General features: G+C 42.0%; 1 protein-coding gene across 1 annotated transcript in view; it reads left to right on the top strand.

Moving 5' to 3' along the window:
• The window catches only part of C18H12orf42 (chromosome 18 C12orf42 homolog), a 149,909-nt gene that overhangs the window by 76,758 nt on the left and 51,315 nt on the right, over positions 1-21,836 (top strand). The window contains exon 4 of the mRNA XM_028880259.2: positions 17,347-17,458. Within this exon, the coding sequence (XP_028736092.1) occupies positions 17,347-17,458 (112 nt within the window). The remainder of the gene's footprint in view (positions 1-17,346; positions 17,459-21,836) is intronic.

Here is a 21,836-nt window from a genome sequence, read left to right as displayed (position 1 = left end):
AACAGTGTTGGGAACCCAGTGTACACTGTGTGAGGTGACACTTTCCTTGCACGACTTCAGTAAAACCTTGAATTGCTTTCTAGCTGGCTTCTGAAAGTAGGTTTAATTGAGGAAACGGCTTTATCTGGTTCTGATATACATATGACTGCACATACCATTCTAATACATATACATCAAAACCCATGGAAGCACCTGAGAACATTTTCACTTTTAATTATCTGAGGGTGGTAAAATCTATACCCTCTTTAGTATGGTTGAGGATTTTAGAGTGAACAGTTACCACTTTTATAATAAAGAAGGGAAATTATTAACATTCCTCCTAAGGTGGAAAAGCTGTCTTGAAATAGCAGCTCCATGGTCTTGCTGGGAAAGGCTTAAGTGTAAATACTTCTGGAGACACCTGCTTCTGATGCCTACTTTAAGTCACCACAGCAGCACTGAGAAGTCTTGGCAGGGAGATAGGTGTGCTGACTAAAGAGGGCTCCAGCTATGTGCCAGGGCAGCAGATTTGACTTCCGTGGCTCTTGGGAGAGAATCAGAGAGAACCTTCTCAGTTTCAGCTTGGACACTGGGTGTCAGGGCTTCCTTCATGCCTGGAAAGCCCAATCTCAGACAGTGCCATGGGTTAAGAAGCAGATACCTACACGATGCCTTGGGTCTGGGAGACAGTCATCATCACCCTCCTCTGGAGGATGCTTCCTAGTGGGAAATGCCCTCCTTCCACAGAAAGGAGTTGATAGGAGGCAAGCTGAACCAGATAGGCAAACAAACAAAACAAAAGCCAAACCAAATCAAATACTGGAAAATCGTCTTGGGTCTAAGCTGCCAAAGTGTAACAGTTTTTTTGTTTGTTTGTTTTCTTTTCTTTTTTCTTTGCATCCATTTCAATTAAAGAGAAATCAAAATACCAGATTGGCTGGGAATGCTGACTTAGGTGTGTGGCAAGTGAGCTTTCTGACCCGACTTCCAGCATGACAGCCTCCTCTGGACAACCCGGGTCATGCTTTGAAGTCCAGATCTCCTGGGAGCATGGAGATGGCAGGTGTGTTCCCTGAGAACCATAGGCCAAATGCAGATGGAGTCACTTTGTCTGCAGACTCTGAGGGACAGAGTGGGAAGACTTCTGAGCCGAAGATGCACAGTTACCTGGTCCCCACACTTTTCAGTCAAATGTCTCTCTGCCCTGAGATGTGCAAGGTTGGTGTGCAGGCAAGCTTCCTTCCCAGAACAAAATGGGAAGAGTACTTTTTCCAAAGAAAGCAAATGCATTTTTAAAGGAGAACCAGGAAATCTGATACGGAAATTGGTGCCTTTAAATGACGCCCTTTCTTTCTAATATTCAGAAGAGTCCAGGTTAGCCCAGATGTGACATGAAGTCAGTCAGTTTATGTCCTTTACCCCTCCTACCATGGTCACTCTCATTGTGGGAAACCCTGAATTCTTCAAAAGGATCATCATCACATCTACACACAGGCAGAAGTGACTCATCAGCTCGGGTTTTGCTTTTGCTTCCCGTATCAAGGACTCGCAGAATTCAAGGTAAACCAATTACACCAAAGAGAAAGACCAAGAAAATCCAACAGAGGAAATGATGGTGGAGAACCCTGACATCATTCAGAAACCAGAAGTAAAATCTCCCTCTAAAAAGACGGCTGATTAGTACTCTGGGGTGGGGGCGGGGTTGGTTGTGAGAAGACACAAGCTAAGAACAGCTGTGTCCTTTAAAAAGCAGCAATCCGCGGACAGAGGGAGTTCATGGAATCAAGTGTGTGATTGTTGGAAGCCAAAGTTTTAGTAGATAATTGAAGGAACGTTGCAGAAAAACCTACCAACGTGCAAAGCAAAATGACAAAAATATGGAAAATGCAAGAGAAAAGTCACGTGGGATGAGTGGGAAAGCGAACACATTCGGTTTGAAAGGCGGATGCTCTGAGGAAGGAGCGCAAGATGAGGAAAACTAAGAAGACACAGGAAAAGGACCTATCCCCTCACCTTGGAGTCTGATTAACATCTCTTGCCAGTAAAAAGTCAAGAATTCTTGCCTGATTGACAAAATTTGCACTCAAGTTTGCCTTCATAGACTCAGTGCCCCATTTATTTAAATTTTTAAGATTTATTTCATTTATTTACATATTATTTGTGTGAATGTATATGTATATATGCCTATATGAATGTGTTTGCCTATGTGTGTTAATGTGTATGTATATGTGCCTATGGGAATATGTTTGTTCATGTGTGTTGATGTATATGTGTATGTGCCTATTGGAATGTGTTTGTGTGTGTGTGTGTGTGTAAATGTATATGTGTATGTGCCTATGGGAATGTGTATCTGTGCAAATATATGTATATGTGTATGTGCCTATGGGAATGTGTATCTGTGCAAATATATGTATATGTGTATGTGCCTATGGGAATGTGTATGTACACGTGTGTGAATGTATATGTGTGTGTGCCTAGCACATGTGTGTTAGGTGCTAGCATCTGTGTTCATGTATGGAGTCAGAAGGGAAGTTGGGAGTCCTCTTCTATCACTCTCTCCCTATTTTCTTTGAGGCAAGTTCTCTCCATGTTTTCCCAGCTAGGCTGGAAGCCAGAAAACCCCTTGTTCCCTCTCAACTTGGAGCTGGGGATAGAGGTGTGTGTGGGAGTCTGGCTTGTTATGTGGGTGCTGGGACCTACACTCTGGTCCTCAGTATTGCAAAACCTCTTAACTACAGAGTCATCTTTCCAGCTCCCTATGCAGAGATCTTTTAAATAAGAATATTAGGGGGCTGGAGAGATGGCTCAGCAGTTAAGAGCACTGGCTGTTCTTCCAGAGATCCTGAGTTCAATTCCCAGCAACCACATGGTGGCTCACAACCATCTGTAATGAGATCTGGTGCCCTCTTCTGGCCTGCAAGCATGCATGTAGGCAGAACACTGTATACATAATAAATAAATCTTTAAAAAAAAGAATATTAGTTAAAATGAATTATACTTAAGACCTAACCATATATGGTCTTACTTCCTTCTTAGAAGTCAACCTAATTTTTTCTGGAAATCTTATAAACTGAGACTATAAACTTTTGTTTTCAGTAGAAACATGTTAACTTCATATTTATTTATTGGAGCAGGGTTTTACTTTATCAGTTATAATCCTAACCAATGTTCTTCAGAATACATGTCATGGTTTCATTTGTATCCCTCAGCAACCCTTTGAGATACAACTTCAGAAGCCACCCAAATCACATGTATGTATGTCATAAAGACAACTAAGTATGAGTCTCTCTTGAGAAGGCCATGTCCACACTGCCGTGTATTATCTTTTCCCAGAGTGCCTTTCTGTTAACTCCTGTGTTTGAATCTCTTAAAACATCTGCCCTGCGCCGGGCTGCATGCCTTTAATCACAGCACTTGGGAGTCAGAGGCAGGCAAATGTCTGTGAGTTTGAGGCCAACCTAGCTACAGAGTGAGATCCAGGAAAGGCGCTACACAGAGAAATCCTGTCTTGAAAAAAAAAAAAAAAGAAAGAAATCTCCCCAACAAACTTGACACTGCTTCATGCTGATGTGTCCTGAAATTTGTTTCTGTAGCGCAGTCAAAAATTCTGGCTTTCCTGTGAGAAGAGTTCCTCAGGCTGCCACAGGGGGCAGTGTAAAGCTGCCTTCAGCGCTCTACATGCCCACCCCTTCTTCCTATCCATCTGTGAAGACACAGGCAGGAGTGTGAGAGAGCACAGAACCCTGGCACCTGTCTTCTTCCATCACTGGGCTTTGTGTCGTCCCCTCACCCACTCTTTTAATCCCACGTGAAACCACAGGATCTATTTTGGACAATTCATTTTGTTCTTTTGCTTTTGTTTTCTAGATTATTTTAAAAAACTGCAGCCCAGCCTGGTTGGCACAGGTCTGTGATCTCAGCGACTCGGCTCTTCTTCTAGGTTTTCTACATATGAGCTCATATCACTAGTAAGGAGAGATTGTTTGGCCTCATCCTTGTACATCTTCTGTTACTTTTCTTTTTTAACCCAGTTATCCCAGAAGGGCTTCTAATACTGTGTTGAACAGACGTGAAAGCAGGCATGCTTGTCTTGCTCCAAAATGATGAAAAAGAATCATCAGTCTTTTAATACTGAGTATAATGTTAGTTGTGGGCATGTCATAAATAACCTTCATTATGTAGAAGCAGTTTCTCCCTATTCTGTTTCCTTGAGTGTTCTTTATCATGAAAGTTCATTGACCGCCCTTGGATGCAGTATTTTGGTATCAACTGAGATAATCATGCTAGACGAATACATTACTTTGATCCTCTCCACTCAATACATTAAACCACCTTACACTCTAGGAACAAAACCCACTTGGTCCTGGTACGTGATTCTTTTTACGTTTCCTAGATCTTTGTTGAGGATTTTTGTACTGTTTGTTGGGGATATTGGTCTGTCATTTTCTTGTGACATCTAAGTCTGTCTTTGATAACAGGGTGATGCTGGTAACTCACCTTGTCTTAATCAGAATTGACATTCTATTATCAGAAACTCTCTCTCTCTCTCTCTCTCTCTCTCTCTCTCTCTCTCTCTCTCTCTCTCTGTGTGTGTGTGTGTGTGTGTGTGTGTGTGTATTTACATGTGGAGGACAGAGGACAACCTCAGGTATTGGTGTCATGTCTTAGGTACCATCTACTTTTTAATTTTTGTTTCATTTTGGATTTAGTCTCTCACTAGCCTGGAGCTGGCCAACTAGGCTAAGAGGGCTGGCCAGGGCACCCAAGGAATCCACCTATCTCTGCTTCCCGATTTCTGGGTTTAACATGCTCAGTAATTTTACATGGGTTTCCTGGGATTGAACTCAAGGTTGTCATGCTTGTAAGGCAAGTTCTCCACTACCTGAGCCATAGCCTCACCACACTGTGGACCTCCAGACTCTCCACTACCTGAGACATATCCTCACCACACTGTGGACCTCTGGGCTCTCCACTACCTGAGACATATCCTCACCATACTGTGGACCTCCAGGCTCTCCACTACTTGAGACATAGCCTCATAGTATTATGGAACTCTGGGCTCTCCCTTCAGTGTAGATAATTTCCCCTGGTGGCTTCTCATTTCTCAATAGCTGCTATTAGATATGATTGCTGTATCTGTAAAATGGACATGATGTACTTTATTTCACAGAATGTGTAGCAAGCACCCAGTGGACTGATGTGGACCCTAATTCAGTGTGGTCGAGAGCTCTGTTGACTTGGGATGTAATTGTGCTCCCTCATGAGTATGTCCTATTAGAGCGGAGGGCTAGGGCTAAGGATTCTGGGATAGGAAACACTGTTTTCCTGCTCCCTTTTCCAGCTTGGTGGCCACTATCATCAACTATTTTATCCTCTGCTATTGCTGCTTTAGTATCCCCATAAACTCAATCCCACGGATCTCCAGGGGCCTGCCTGTCTTACAAGATTCCTCTTCCAAAGAAGCAGTTTATCCCTAGGTGTGCACAGAACCAGAAGTAGGTGGGAAAGCCACACACAGCTTAAAACACAATTACCCATTCTAGTTGTTTCGTGGGGTAAATGCTGGGCTGGGCCAACTCAAAACCTTGGATGTGGGTCTGGGTGGTAGGTGATTTCCTCAGTCTAGGCGGCTGGCACCGCCCCCTCAGGCAGGGGGCGGAGCCAGCTCTCCTCTCCCCGTGCCATCAGGACCAGCTCTCCCACGCCCATGATGAGAAGTAGGACCCGCTCTCCTGTGAGCTGGGCCAGCTCTCCCAGGGTCAGCGAAGGGCGGTGCTGGATCAGCACAGTGCTCAGATTTCAACACCCATGGTTCCTATGGCCCCCTGTGGTAACATGGACCACGGAGATCAACACAGATCCTAGCTGCAACAGGATCACAGACCCAGACATGCCCCTCGGCTGCAGTCTGGGCCCAGACATTGCGATGGCTCCAGGTGGCAGTGCAGACCACTCAGATCAACATAGCCCTCAAGACACCAACACGGCCTCAGGTGGTGGGCCAGACTTTGGGCATCTGCACCGGCTTCAGGGGCAACAGGACCAACAGAGGTCAACACAGGCCCTGGCTGCAGCAGGGCCGTGGACATTTTTTTAAACCTTTATTTTTCACTCCTACATTACATCCTGACTGCAGTTTCCCCTTCCTCCCTTCCTCCAAGTCCCTCCACCACTTCCCCTCTCTTCCAGGATCATCTCCTCTGTTTCCCTTCAAAGACAAAAAGAGCAGGTCTCCCAGGAATATCCACTGCATGTGGCCTAACAAGAGACAGTAAGACCGGGCACACACTCTGTATCATGGTTGAATGTGGCAACCGCGGGGGGAGGAAAAGGGTCCCAGTCTTAGGCAGAAGAGTCAGAGACACACCCACTCCCCTTGTTGGGAGTCCCTCAAGAACACGAAGCTACACAACCGTCATGTGCAGGTCAGATCCACACAGGGTCCGTGTGGGTCACCTTTGTCAGCCATGCGCTTCCGGTGTTAGCGCAGCGTGTCTGCGCCTATGCAGCAGGACACTTGGTCCTTCCTAAAGTGCTTTCACACTCCCTATTCTGCCTCAAGGACCCCGGGAAGGAGGGAGCTCGAGACATTGCTTCCATTTGGCTTCAGCTTGGTGGAGGATGTGGTGGTGATCTGCTGAATGGTTGGGATGTAGCTCTTGGGATTGATTGCTCATGCCTGGGTCAGCGGTCTAATTCTCCTTCAGAGGCCCAGCACCTTCCCTTTGCCTCAGGATGCCCTATGGGTGAATGTCAGCGCAGCACAGACATACTGAGTATAGAACATGCAGCATCAATGCTGGGAACTATGAATGATTTCAGCTACCCATCAGAAATGTGAATGATAAAACTTACTCTAATTGTGAAGGTAAATAAAAAAAAAAAGAACTCTATAAAATCTGGGGTGGTAGAAGCTTCTCTATATCATTTTCATCATTTGTAAAATGTGGTAAACAAAATCCTGATTCTGCAAAGTTGTTATGAGGAGTTGAAATGTCTAGAGCAGTGGTTCTCAGCCTTCCTAAAACTACGACCCTTTAATACAGTTCCTTATGTTGTGCTGACTCCCAACCATAAAGTTATTTTCCTTGCTACTTCATAACCATATTTTGATACTGTTATGAATCATAATGTAAATATCTGAGATGAGGGATTTCTGATATGTGACCCCTGAGGGGGTCATGAGCCACAGGTTGAGAACCTCTGGTCCAGAGTGTTTATAACAGTGATCTCTAGCAAGCACTCAATAAAGTATTAGTGCTTCTGCTATATAGTGACAAGAAAGCAAAATATATTGCTAAAAATAAAAATTTAGAGCTGAAGACATTATGTATACCCACCAAAGCAGTTGCTAAAAAGGCGTTCTTTGCATATTACCTTGAACTATTTCACAGGCTGATTTCATCATCTTCACCATTAGATTTGGTTTCCTGTGCCAAATGCCAAGCGACTCTTTCAAATCACTTTTGTGCTCTGGGTCTCTGGCCTTTCTTCTTTGAGACACGGATCCACATTGGTTGTATTCAGCAGTGTTCCGTCAGACACTCTTTTCTGTCAGAGCTTTTCTGCTCTGTGTATCTGTGTATCTGCTTGGCAGTACGAAGCTTCACACTCAGCAATGGCATAAGCCCGAGAAATAATCACATGTGGAAGAAAACAACGTCTTACTCCAGCTTAATGTCTGTTTGTGCAATGACCTTGTTAGGTAACTCCAAGTCCCCTTGGTACATTTCCTATTAAAATTCTGCCTCATCTGCTTCTTATTTGATAGAAATAACTTTCCCCAGAGGAAATTGGGCAGAAAACCTTGCCAGTGTGTTCAACTTCTTGTCCTTTAAGAAATGATACTTTGATTTTAGAGGTTCGACTTTGCTAGGTAATGAAATTATCATGCTGGAACAAGGCATAGAAATAGTAAGTATGATAATTCTTCTTTGCTCATTGTATGCTCTTGCTATTCATAAAGTTTTAGGGCCTTAGATATTAGATACACTTACGTAAGGCCTCATGAACGGTAATTATCTTTTGGCCAAAGAAAAAGCCCAAACGAATGCTAAGCTGCATTATCGCTTGGCTTCTGACATGAGCTGATAATCAGATTTTCTTGCTTAAATCCATGGTGCTTGAACAATGCTACCCACTGTCTGCGCTTCCCGATATTACCCTTAATTAGAAAGAACAGAAACACAAATCTGAATTATTTCAAAATCTGGTTTCCATGGTCAGTGGTTTGAAAGGCTTAACTTTATTATAAATAAACCTGGTTTTATTGACTAATGAAATCTGAAATGTGAAGCCTGGGATGGTGGGGGTGTAGTACTCTGATGTTTACACATCCAAATATCCAGTGTAGGCAAAGTGTTTTATAATAAATCATTGGACAATTGAATTATGGTTCCTTTGTTCAACTACACCAAGGAGGACCTGGAATTTATATGTTATTGAAAAGCACCATCTTTAAGTTTAGTTATATACATTTCAGCAACTATCAAGGAGATAGTGACCTATTTTATATGTTTTCACTTTGTTCATTTTTGTTTCTTCTGAATATTGATGGTTTGTCTCTGTATGCATATGCCTCCTCAATGTTTGGGTCTCAGATATTTACTGTGTGTGTGTGTGTGTGTGTGTGTGTGTGTGTGTGTGTGTGTGTGTGTATGTGCATGTGCGCGCATGCTTGTATGTGTATGCATGTGTGTGTATGCAGTATATAATAATGGACGGACTGGCATAGATAGGAGATCAGTTGCATTTTATTTATGGTCTAATAAAAAGAAGGCTAATAATAGATAAGGAAAACTGACCCTATTTGACAGGCCAATTAATAATGAAATACAGGTAGAAACTTTGATCATCTGGAAGATACCAGGACAAACTCCTAGGACAAACAGAACATATAAGGACCTCCAACACTATTGAGAACTGTGATCAAATGTATCACAGATGTTTCTCTGTGGATAGGAGGACCCAGGTGTCTCTGTATGTCTAAACTGAGGCCTAGATCTCCTTTGTTCTTCATTTTAATGTTTTAAAAGAGACTTCAAAAAAAAAAAAAAAAGACTTTGTAATTCTTGTCTTCTCCTTTTCAATGTTCATTGGTATTTTTTGCTCAATTCATTCACTCCCTTACCACCTCTGTATTTGGCACTTTGTTCTGTTAGAAAACATTACCACCGATAGGAATCACACTGGAGAAAGCCCAGTACCTGACTGAGGACCCAAAGCTTAGGGAGGACTGTATACCGGGTGACTATCAGAGGCAGTTGGAGAACAGCAAGGATTAATCCGAGTCCCGGGGTCTGAGCACTCTTGTTCTCGGCCAAACTGTGCAGCTTCCTCCAAATTAGTCTCTTTGTCTCCACAGCTCTGTATCACTGCTTGGGGGTGGAAGCCTTTTTCTTTCCAGTCACCAGGGTGAATGTGTCTGGGGTCCAGACTCCTGTGATTGAAGGGGTTCCTCATGGGTCCAGGTATTTGCCTTGGGTGGTACTGGTTGGATAAGGAGCACAACCTTTACTTCTTCCATAGGGATCAATTGCCTATGGTCAGAAGACGGTTTTGAAAGAGTTGGCTGGGAACTACTACGGTATGGGTAGTCTTCTGGAAAAAGTGGCCTACCTTAGCTAGCGAAGACAAGTGAGGGCTGCATTGTCAGACATTGTGCGCTTCCCATACTTCACACATCTCCTCCCTTCAAAGGCCAGTGAGTTCATGATGGAACCAAGACTTCTAATTTGCATACTGCACATTGCTTGCAGGTAGCTAGGGGATTGATATGTGTAGCTCTCTCAGAGCCCTGTGGAACCTGGCATAGCCTGGTCACCTCAGGCCAGTAGCTCTTGGCTTTCAGAGCTTCCCTGGGGTAACTCAATGTTTCTTATAAAGACTGTATATTTTTATTTTTGTCTCATATGATTCTGGAAATGATTGACATGTGCCACTTTGATGGAATGTACCTATGTTTAAGGATAAGGTCACAGAGGGGACTGTTTATCAAGTGGTTTTGCTTCAATAATTCTTTGAAAGTAAAGATGCTTAAAAAAAAAATGACAATTTCGACAGGAAGCAATGGCTTCCAACAGATGTCTATCCAGGGGCCTGAAAGGAGAGGCGTTTTCTCATGCTATACCCACAGAAAACCCAGATCCCAATGTCTCCTTTATTTACCAACCAGCTAGTGGGGGGCGGGGAAGGCTTTAAAGGAGGCTGGTAAGAGGCTGGCTTCTTGAGTTCCACTACCCTTGGCTCACCCTGCAGAGTCAAGACAAGGATTGATTTCCTGGAAACAAAGATAAAAAGTTATCAACTCGAGGATGACATGGAGATTACACAGTAATATCTTGAAATTTTTAAAAAAGATTTATTTATTTATTTAATTAATTAATTAATTAATTAATTTATTATGTATACAGCATATATGACTGCAGGCCAGAAGAGGGCACCAGATCTCATTACAGATGGTTGTGAGCCACCATGTGGTTGCTGAGAGTTGAACTCAGGATCTCTGGAGGAGCAGGCAGTGCTCCTAACCCCTGAGCCATCTCTCCAGCCCTTGAAATTTTAATTAGTTGCCTTATATAAGGACCTTCAGACCATTTCCTCCTGCTCTGTTCCCCTGGATTTCTTCATCCAGGAGAATATCTCCCAGCCTTGGATTTGAGAAAACAAACAAACAAGCTTAAGAAATGTTTTTTCCTTGAACCCCCGGGAATCTGTCATAGGAAAGACAGGCTTGCTGTCCCTCGGTGTTGGGACACCTGAGTCTAAAGCTTGGAACTGGACTTTTAGTGTTTAGTGCTTTACTATGAAAAGTGAAGGGACTGTTGTAAAGTAGTGTCTCCTGGCCATCACTGAGATGTTGTACCCCCGAATTCCCAACAGTGAGGTTCCATGCACATGGCCATACCAATCAACATTCCAGCGTGGATGGAGAAGAACTCACTCAAGGCTCCACCTCTGGTTGAAGAGCTACAGGAAGTCGATGGCTGCTGAGGGACAGGTAGTCAGCTTTCTTCAAGGACAAGTCCCCTGATAGGTTGTCTGTGCCCGAGGAGTTGACTATTCCTATACCAAAGTACATATTGGCACATGAATTGATTGGGCTTAGTAGTAATAGTTTATATTTAGATATCTATGTATCTCTCAACAATAACCATGAAGGAAATGGTCATGAATTTGTGAGAGGAGAGAGAGAGAGAGAGAGAGAGAGAGAGAGAGAGAGAGAGAGAGAGAGGAGAAATAGTGTGTAGAGAATGGGAGGAGAAATAGAGGGATAGATATGATGAAAATACATTGTGTCCATAAAAATAATTTCTCAAAAATAAATACTATTTTTTTGTTTTTGTTTTTTGAGACAGGGTTTCTCTGTGTAGTTTTGGGGCCTGTCCTGTATCTCGCTCTGTAGACCAGGCTGGCCTTGACCTCACAGAGATCTGCCTGGCTCTGCCTCCCAAGTTCTGGGATTAAAGGCATGTGCCACTGCCACCTGGCTAAAAATTAAATACTTTTAAAAGGGAAAAAAATTAAAGGAAAAAGTGAATGGGTAGTCAAACCTGTTCAGGTCCCTGAGGGGAGTTCAGAGAAGCAAACAGACAAAACTCATCCATACCTGATCCTGCAGACCCCACACCCAAATGAGAGAAGAGACGAAATATCCCAAACACATGGCTACAATGCCATCATTTAAAAAGAAGAAATCGCATGATCAAGAAAGTCACTGGAGAGGAACTGTGTGATGTGCCATGTGAGAGAAGGAAGTCCCTAGAAAGTAGAAAGGAAAACTTAAAAAGAAAATGGAAAACAGGAGAGAAGGGGGTAGGATGGAGGGAGGAAAGAAGAGGAGGGAGGGGAGGAAGAGAGCAGACACACACAAAGAGAGTCTATGAATCATTTCACACACACACACACACACACACACACACACACACACAAAAAAAAAAAAAAAAAAAGAAAGAAAGAAAAAGGGAAAAAGGGAAAAGGTTTGTAAAACTGCAAAACAGGAATTTCCAGGTCGAAAGGAGTGGTTGGAACGCCCAGATAGTGAAAGAAAACCCACACTATGGCACTTTATTGTGAAACTTATTTCAATAGTGACAAAGAGATCTTAACGTTCTCAGAGATGCATGACAAAGGATATAAATAAAACAAATAACACCCGGACAGATCACAAAAGAATGTAAATCAGAATGGCACCGGCCTGAGATGCCAAAGATCAGAGAGAGTCACCGAAGTGCGTCTGTGCTGTGCTGTCTTTGACTCCAGAAAACATGCATTTCCAGTAGATGGCAGATGTTATGATTTTTCTAATCATGTGGCCAGAGACTGACTGGTCTTAGATGTAGGAAGTGCTCTCCCAAGACAGAAAGGCCACCTCTAAATGACACAGGGAAGAGATGCAGAATTTATTCACTCGGCTCAGGATTTTTGCCCTTGTCCAATTGCCTGTGGGAATTTAAGATTTATTCTGAAAAAATTCTACAGATACTGTCAAGACCTGGGTCACGGAGCAAAATGTAAATGTCACCTGTTAATGGTAATAAAACAATACAGTTTTTAGCTTTAAAATACGTTATTACTAATATGTGTGCCATAAATAATAGCAACATATGATTATTAGTCAGGACCCACAAAATTAAAAAATGATATTTTGGCATCAATTTTGTGCACTATAATGAATAATTTTTCATTAATGTTATGTCTTAAGTGATCATAAGGATTTTTTCTGGCTTACTTTCTATAAACCTACTTATGAGAACATTATTGAAATCCTTTCCTTTTAGCAATTTCATTTTCAATATTTTAAACAATTTCTGATATATATATTTTTTTATTTTCAGAAGGACCCTTCTTCTCATTCAGTTGTTACTGATGTTGTTTAGTGTAGTTTATAGATTCTATTGGGCTAGATTTATGAGGAATTATTTTGAAATATAAATTTTAGTATGTCTAGAGGTGATTATTCTTACACAATAATTTAAAAATTTTAAGTTTATTTATTTTTTATCTTCTGTGTGATTATTTTGCCTGCATGTACGTTTGTGCATGCCTAGTTTCCTTGGAGATCATAGGATATTGAATCCTTTTCATCCAGAGTTACAGATGGTTGTGAGCTGCCATGTAGGTGCTGGGAATAGAATCAGAGTCTTCTGGAAGAGCATCCAATACTTTTAACCACCAAACAACCTCTCTAGCCTGCAGGATAGTTTTTTATAAGAAACAACTCTTTGTACAAATCCATTTTACTTGGATCTGGATTTCCTGCTGTACAAGAGCCATGGTATTTCCCTGTTTCCTCTGAAACTTCCTGTAACTTTTGAATGTTGTAAGAAGCCGAAAGCAGCTGCAGTTGGCATGCACCTAAGGAGTGCAGTTTTGGCTTTTTACTCTAGGGTTTACTCCAGGTATTGACAACAATAAATCCTACCTCTTGATTGTAGGCATAAGAGTTGGTAGCAAGCATTGTCCCTTTAATTTGGGGGAAAAGTAGATTACCTAGGGATTTCTTCCCAAGGCAGAGTGAGTGTAGGTCAGTGAGTAGCAGCCTCATGTGTACTAACGCTTATCAGAAACAATCAGTTTTACCTAGAGTAAAATTAACTTCCGGGAACACAGCTTACTTTTTGACTCTGCATCTTACAAACACAGCACACCAGGCCCCACCCAGGAAGAATAGCACCGGAATACAGGCTACCCAGCTCAGCCCTTCTTATCCAAAGAGTGACAGGAAGCCTTTCTCCTCTCCTCTCCTCCCCATTTACTCCTCCTAGCTTCCCTTTTATCTCCCCAAAGCATTATGTAGCCTATTGCCCTTTGCTTTAGAGATTCCCCCCCCCCCCCCCCCGCCTTCCCACAGCAGGTAAGCAGGTACTCGACCTCTGTGGTTATTCAGGTTGTAGCACACACATTGCAAGATTACTTCTTATGTTGTTATTGTTTAGGTCTCAATTCTCAGTTAAAGAATGATTGCAGATTTCCACAACACAAGTTAAAAAGTATCACCTTTAATTATGTTAAAACCTCCACCAAACAATAAGGCTGTTGTAGAAATCCCTGTTTTTGCCTTTGGTCTGCAGGAGTGATGCATTTCCCATGATCCTAAGGGAGAAGTCCAGGTACAGGAGCTCCAATTTCTCATTCTGTCCTCCTGTGTCCTCTAATTACAGTTGCTGTAGGTGGCCCAAAGCTGCTGCGTCCTTTCCATAATGCCAAGGGAGAAAGAAAATAGGATTTCATTGGCTACTGTACTTAGAATGGATCCTCCAGCCAAGAAAGAAAACCACAATGGGCTTTGGCAAACAAACAATTGAAAAGTACAGGTGCTGGGAGTGTGCACAGCCCCAAAATCAACACGACCTGGGAGGAGAGAGGGCTGGAAGACAAAGAAAGGTGCTTTTCATTCAGCGAAATTTATTTCTTTTCAATATTTGTGATCTGCAGCTGATAGTGCACGAGGCCACTTGGCATTATTTCCTGACAAAGGGGAGGAAGGCTGCTGTGCCGAGCAGACGCTCGAGCGGCCTGTGGCATGAGGTGCGCCATTTGTCAAGAAGATCAATATTGACTGTTCTTGTATCTTGGTGGTGAAAGTTTGCGCTTCCCTAAAAAAAAAAAAAAAAAAAAAAAAAAAGTGGGGGCTTTAAAATACAGAGCTCGTGCCCAGTTCAGGTACTGAACCAAGTGATTGCAATGGGTCTTCATAGAGAGCTGTCCCTGCCCAGTAGTGAGCCGTCCCTTCTTTAAGGATGAGGTTCATTTGTCTCATGACACTGGCAGCCTCTTCTCCATCATTCCAGTTCAATCCCAACTCCATGAAGCACAAACTCTGAATGTAACAGTGCACTTCAATGTATGTTCTGAAACATCAATTCTATTCAGTTCAATCCAACATAGACCAATAAATCCTCATGTCTCCTGCAGCAGGAACTATGCTAAGGCACTGGGTGAATAAGGCGAGGGGCATGGACTGCATTCGCTTTTGATGCCTCAGCTTCCGTAGTTTGTCATGTGTAGATTGCAGAGGAGTGAGTCCTCTGGTCTGCGGGCAGAGGAAGAGGAGGGAGTCTGGTTCATGACCAGCTTCCTTGCCTACAGAAAGCATTAAATCCTTTACATCAAAATGTCGTCTAGGTCTTTAATCCGCTGGAAACTGTGATGATGCAGATCCTGATTGAGTAGATGTAGATGCAGTGAGAGAACCTCCTGGTGTAATAGGCTTCTGGGTGGTGCTACTGAGCAGCCCGGTATGGTGTTCTAATAAAAGTTATTTGTTATCTGCATCAATTGCCTGGGGAGATTTCTTTTTTAATCACTGTTTACTCCTGAACTCTGCCATAGGCATTTTGCATCAGAATTTGTATTGTAAAATATGTATTCTCCAGATGATTTTTAAAAACGACAGTTATGGACAGCTGTTTCAAACACAGTGAAGAGTGTACCTTATTTAGGGTTTTCTTTTAGAAAAAAGAATATGAAAAGGAGAATTTTATGAAGGCAAACAAGCTCATGGTTACTAAAGGACTGTAGGGGAGTGAATGGGTCTGAGGATCTTGAGAGGTGAGATTCAAAGTTGAGCAGATCAGGAGAGCAAGAGAGAAACAGGCCAGGGTCACCTGCCCGGCTTTGTGCGTTTGTGTGGCTGGATGTGCCCGCACTAAGAAAAGGAGGCGACATGATGTGGGTTTGGGAAGAATAGATTTGGGACTTCCTTACAACAGCTACTTCTGCAGCCTTGGAGGGTTACTTAGCATTCCATTTTAAAGTAAGGATAACGATTGCAGGGAAGGAAGCCCTAGAAAAAAATAGAAACCGAGGAGCAGAGACGACAGCTTGTCCGAGTTCCTGCAGAGAGGAATGGAGGGATCTAACTGGACATTGTTCCAGCTTCATTTCTGTTGCTGGTGCCGAACACTCTGGTCAAACATGACTTAAGGGGAAGAAGGTTTAGTTAATATTTTTCCTTTCTTTTCTATCAATTAAATTTATTTATTTCACATCCTGACCGGTTTCCCCTCCCTCCTCTCCTCTCTCTTTCTCCCCCATCTCCCCTCTCCACCCCCTCACAGCCCTGCCATCCACTCCTCCTCTGTTTCTGTTCAGAAAGGGGCAGGCCTCTCCTGGGTATCAGCAAAGCATGGCATATCAAGTCGCAGTGAGACTAAGCACCATCTCTTGTATTGAGGCTGGGCAAGGGAACCAGTATGAAGAACAGATTCCCAAAAGCCAGCCGAAGCATTAGGGACAGCCCTGCTCCCACTGTTAGGAGTTCTACTTTGAGATAGATACTGTCTTCAATATTGAAAGTGTTATACATATAATGGTATTCAGTATCTAAGCAATGATATAATGTTCAATCATATCCTAACAATGAAAATGGCATATAAACATTGATGGACAATTGGTACTGACAAACCATTTAATAAACTGCTTCTCACTATAATCAAGTGAAATCGTCCTTTTGGTTACTTAATTCATTGTTATTCATTCAATATCTGTTGCTATTTCCCCTCTCAAATTTTGTTGATTACTTCAAGGTCACAACGGCTGACCTGAACATCCCCTCTCCTGTCTCCTGACTGCTTCCTCCTTTCCACAGCTCTACCCTTTGGTCTGCTAGACACTCCCTGTGTTTGTAGTGACCCTCCTCTAGGTCACCACATACTACCTACCGCCTTTGCCCGTGAGTCTAATTCTAAAGTTCTCCCATCTGAGAAGCTGTATCTTATTTCTGTATATAAATTAGAGTGTGTGTGGGGGGGGCGATGGGGAGATGGATCGACAGCTAAAAGCAGTTACCGTTGTTACAAAGGACAGGAGATTGGTTCCCAGCACCCACATAGAGTGGCTCACAACTGTCAGTCACTCCAGCTCCGGTGGATTTGATGCCCTCTGAAGGAACCGCATTGATGTACACATACCCCTCCAAATACACAGATAATTAAAAAAATTTAAAAATGAAGAGTGTTGCTCTTAACGTTTCCGCATTACTTTTAACCTTACCTAGTTTTCATCTTGGTGTCAACATCAAAAATTCTCCGTTTGGTCTCTATCGTTCAATGTATGTCACCCTTCACTAAAATGTCAGTTTTATGAAGCGTTTGTGGCACATGGTGAAACTGAGTAAAAAAACAATTCCTGCATGCCCAGGAAGTGTTCACTAATCCCTTTAATGAAACACACAATGTGTGTGTGCTATGGGCAGTGGAGTCAATTGTAGTTGTTTTCAGGACTATAACTTTTCAAGAATAAAGAGACAAAAGTGCTGTTCCAAGGTGACTCATTTAGTGAGGTAAGGGCTGTAGGTGGGGGGCCCCTGTTTGTGGAGTCACAGAAGTAACATTGTTTGGTTTATTTTTCTCTTTTGCCTCACAGTCTAGCCCTCGTGGTGAAAAAACACCCTCGCCCTGCTCCAGGTTTGTGACTCACATGAAGAATTTTTCTGCATCACATAAAATGGATAGATTAAATTTTCTACCATTTCCAGGTAAATGAGCCCAGAGAAATTCATGGTTTCCAAAGAAACTATAGAGTATACAGGCAAAAATCATAAGCTTTCACTCTTTAGTGCCTTCCAATCTGGCGATGAAAGAGGTCCTTCGTTGGTTTGTGAAGTCTGCAAATCCAGGGGGAGGATGGCTCAAGGCTTGGCTGGATCCATGGATCCATGGACATTACTAGGGTTTTATCCCACTGATATTACTGGCTTTATTTAATTGTTGCTTTCGTTTTCAAAAAGGGTAGAAAATTATAGCCAGAGGTATGCATTATTCTTAGAGTTGATAATCTCAAAAGGAAAAGCTTGAGGCAGAGGCAGGCAGATCTTTTTGAGTTTGAGGCCAATCTGTTCTATATAGTGAGTTCTAGACCACCCAGGACTACATAGTGAGACCCTGCTTCAAAATCCAAAAGGAAGCAAACCAAAGTAAGACCCTATTTCTTCCTTTACATACATACATAGCTTTACATTATGTCTGATGATTTTGATTGGCCAAATTTGGGTCTCAAGTGCCTGGTAAAATGAAGCATGTTAGGTGGGCCGCAGTGGAAACTGTGCCTAAATTGTACCAAATGTGTGTGTTTAGAGTGGGGGCGGAGAGATAAAGAGAAAGAGAGGCAGGGCTGGGGATGGTTTTCCAAACTAAATTGATGGGGGACAAGATTTTTACAGGAATATAATTTTTTTGACGAGGCCAATGAGATGTATAGTTGTGTTCTCATCTACTGTGTTCTTCCACTGCAGATTGTTATGCCACTGGGGACTATTGATACTTGGTTTTGAGGAGTATTTCCATGACTTGAAAGGGAAATGAGTCATAGGACCAATTTATTATCTAAGAGAAAGCAATAGTTTTATGATGATTGATGAAGCAGGTGATGGTTGTGCTTTGATTTGTGTTCTGTTATTTTATCAATTTTGAATGTTAGAAAGTTTTCATTTGTTCACTTGCTTATGCAATATACCCATAGAGTGTTAATTCCAAAGATGTGAAGAGCAAGACCAAATTATCATGGCTAAATTAGTTAAAACCAGCAATTACTTAAAGCAAGCCTTTTAATTTGTGTACATGTGCTGCCTCCACCCAAGATGGGGTTCAAGAGGTCAGCACTGGATATGAGGAAGACAAGGATTTCATAGAGCTCAGAGGTAAAGGGTTTCTAAATGGGGAAAAAAAGGTGGGGTTACAGGAGCAGAACATGACAGGGGTTCAAACAAGGCAATCACAACAGGTGGTCATGACAAGGTAGTCATAGGTGGTCATGACAGGTAGTCATAACAGGTAGTCATAAGCAACAGGTGGTCATAACAAGGTAGTCATAAGTGGTCATAACAGGTAGTCATAAGTAACAGGTGGTCATACCAAGGTAGTCATAAGTGGTCATATAACCTTTTGAAACAAAGACACTGTTGCCATTCCTGGAACAGGCAGTACAGAACCATTTGTAGTTAAGGTTACAGGTGGGGAATAGCACACTCCTTGAAAAACAGAGGTTTTTCATAAACAGGAACAAACCTAGTTTGTCTTTATTATAAGATTGCTTTTAAGACTAACATGGAGTCAGTATGGTTCTTCATTAGTTTCTTATATATAGTTGGATATCAGGGTTTTATGATGGTGTCAATGTTCTGGATTGTATAGTTTTGATGAGATCTTTTTCCAAGGCTTTATATCTATAGGTTGAACCAACTGCAGCTCAAAATGTATTTATGGCTATGATAAAGTACCTCTATTCTAAACATATGCAGACTTTTCAGTCTTGTCATTATATTAAATTATATAACAAATATTTACATAGCACATGCATTGTTATCAGGTATTGGCAGTAATCCAGACATGATTTAAACTGCATGGGAAGCCCGTAGGTTATTTACAAGTACTGTGCCTTCTTATATAAGGTACATGGACAACCTCAAGTTTTGGTGCCAATGAACAAGGATTCCAGGAACTAGTCCCCTTTGGACACTAAAAGACAATGGTAATATGGATTTCATATTTCAGGGATTTGGTAGCATATATTAAAGTGGATTTTCCCCACTCTTGCTAGTATTATACAAAGATCCCATTAAGCATTTACTCAGTTTCAGGCAATTGGTGTAAGTCAATAAAAGTAAATGCCAACATCTTAATTCTTCTCAAAATATAAAGGATGACCAGAAATGGTGACTGTATCTATCTGAAACATGTAGGATTTCAAAATCCAGTGCATGAGGCTCTTTAGAGCTAAGGCTATGGTTGTAACTGTTGGAAAAATGCCCTGCTTTAAAGTCATGTGACTTCCACTGATGGCTCTAAGTGCTTTAATATTCTTCTTAAATTTGGTGACCTGACATCTTGATGTAAGCAATGACTAGGGGCACCAGTGGGTGAGGGTAGTCATCAGGGACTCTCTAGGGCTGAGGCACATACTTGGTTTATGTTACCCTTAGGACAAATGAACAGCGTTTGGTTCTGGGTTCTGTATCAGGATGGAGATCTGAACTGGACACTTGAAAGAGGGAAGATCCACAGCAAGGCTGGCTGACAGGGAAGGGGGAATCATCGCCTTTTTCTTTAAGACAGGGATGTGATGTGATTCACTTGTCTCTAGTAGCAGTTCAAGACAGATTGAAAGGCAAGTCTGAATGCAAGAAAACTGCTCTTGGAGCTATTATAGTCGTCAGGTAAAAAGATGACAGGGAATTGTGTGTTTATGAAATTAGAGTAAAGGAATAACCAGAGGCGACATGTAGGAGGTAGTTTTCATTCACAGGCCATGAGCATGGATTAAAGATGAGGGCTGAGATCAAAGGCTGATGTGGGAGAACATTTACACTACCATCACTTTACCCAATAAGGGATGATTGAACAGTCTTCAGGTAACTGGCATCAGGCTACCTTTTTTTGAAATATATACAGGAAAAAGACAGGTACAGTCCCTGTCCTCTTGAAATGTGCCTTTAAGTAAGGTAAAAATTGATAAGTAAATAAATTATCAAGGTTACAGTAGATAACAATAAAAGCTATGAAGAAAAATAGTAGGGAATTTTCTTATGTATCTTTGTAATCCCTGCCCAACTGCAGACTCTGACAACCAACAGGCTATTTAATATCTTCATAGTTCTCTCATTTCTAGGCTCTCATATCAATAGGATTATTGATATGATTTCCTAAATCTAACTTCCTTCATTCAGTATAATGCATTTCAGACCTATGGTGTTAGTGTTGATGCATGGATTTACCACGATTTATCCAGCTACCAGATAAATAATGTGTTTTTTTTTTAAATGAGAGACTTTGTTGAGTTGACTGGAATGTTAGTTTAAATATTAATTGTGAAAATGATTACAGACCTGTATGTTTGATGAGGCATATAGCGGGGACACTAATCAGTGAATTATACACTATGCAAATTTTATTTCAGTAAATATTAAAGAAGCTTCTATACAATTTTTCAAAAACTTGAAAGATAACTTCAAGAAAAACGAAAAACAGATTAATTAGTGCACTGGAGGGAATATAGCAGACTAGGAGCTACTTAATAATATATGGTGGTTAAGAAAATTGGCATTCATTCTGGAGAAGGAAAGGTGGTGTGTGAATTGAAGTGAAAAGCAAATGGTGCTGAGGGTTTGGGAGCTTTGTCAGTCGCATGGAAGAGTTTTGGATTTTGTCCTAAATTGCATGGCAGCACTGAAGTCACAGCCAAAGATGTCCCTCTTCCCACCTACTTTAAGAGATCATCACCTTGTGGTTTGTATGCCTACCTGGACCAGGAACTGAACCAGAGGGATGCAATGGCTGTGAGGACGTGAGTGGGTGGAGGTGGAGAAGGAGGTACAAATAGATACAAATGCTGATAATAATACACTCAAGTGTGTGCACACATGCACACAGAGACCTACACAGACATGAGCACAAACCATACTCATAGAGATCAACGTGACGACTGTCACATTGATAAGCTCTCTCTGCCACAGATCATGTGTTCTCCAACATTCAGAATTCCAGTGGGAGTTACACAGATAAACACATCTTCAGTAGGGAGATGGGGAGTTCACCTAAAGGCCATGGTCTCTGGCTGAGATGGATTCCTGTGATGTAGTTCAGTAGCGCACAGTAAGTGCTTGCTCTATGTCAAGCTCCATATTGGGCACTGGGGGCAGCCCTAAGAAAAATATATGGATAAAGTCTTACAGGTGCAGGAAAGTATAAAGTTACTCCAAAAGGAGATCACCAAAGCACACAGCTTTCTGATGAGCTCTATCTATTGATGTTGACCTGGTGACCACAGAATGTCACTTGAGAGGCACTGTCCCAGCTGTTGACCTCTGTCTGTGCAGTAGGGTGAGGAAGCAGAGTGTGGAGAGAATGGGAAGACAGGGA

This window comes from Peromyscus leucopus, chromosome 18 (genome assembly GCF_004664715.2).
Source record: "Peromyscus leucopus breed LL Stock chromosome 18, UCI_PerLeu_2.1, whole genome shotgun sequence".
NCBI classification, from domain to species: Eukaryota; Metazoa; Chordata; class Mammalia; order Rodentia; family Cricetidae; genus Peromyscus; species Peromyscus leucopus.
This window is presented reverse-complemented; position numbering and strand designations above follow the sequence as displayed.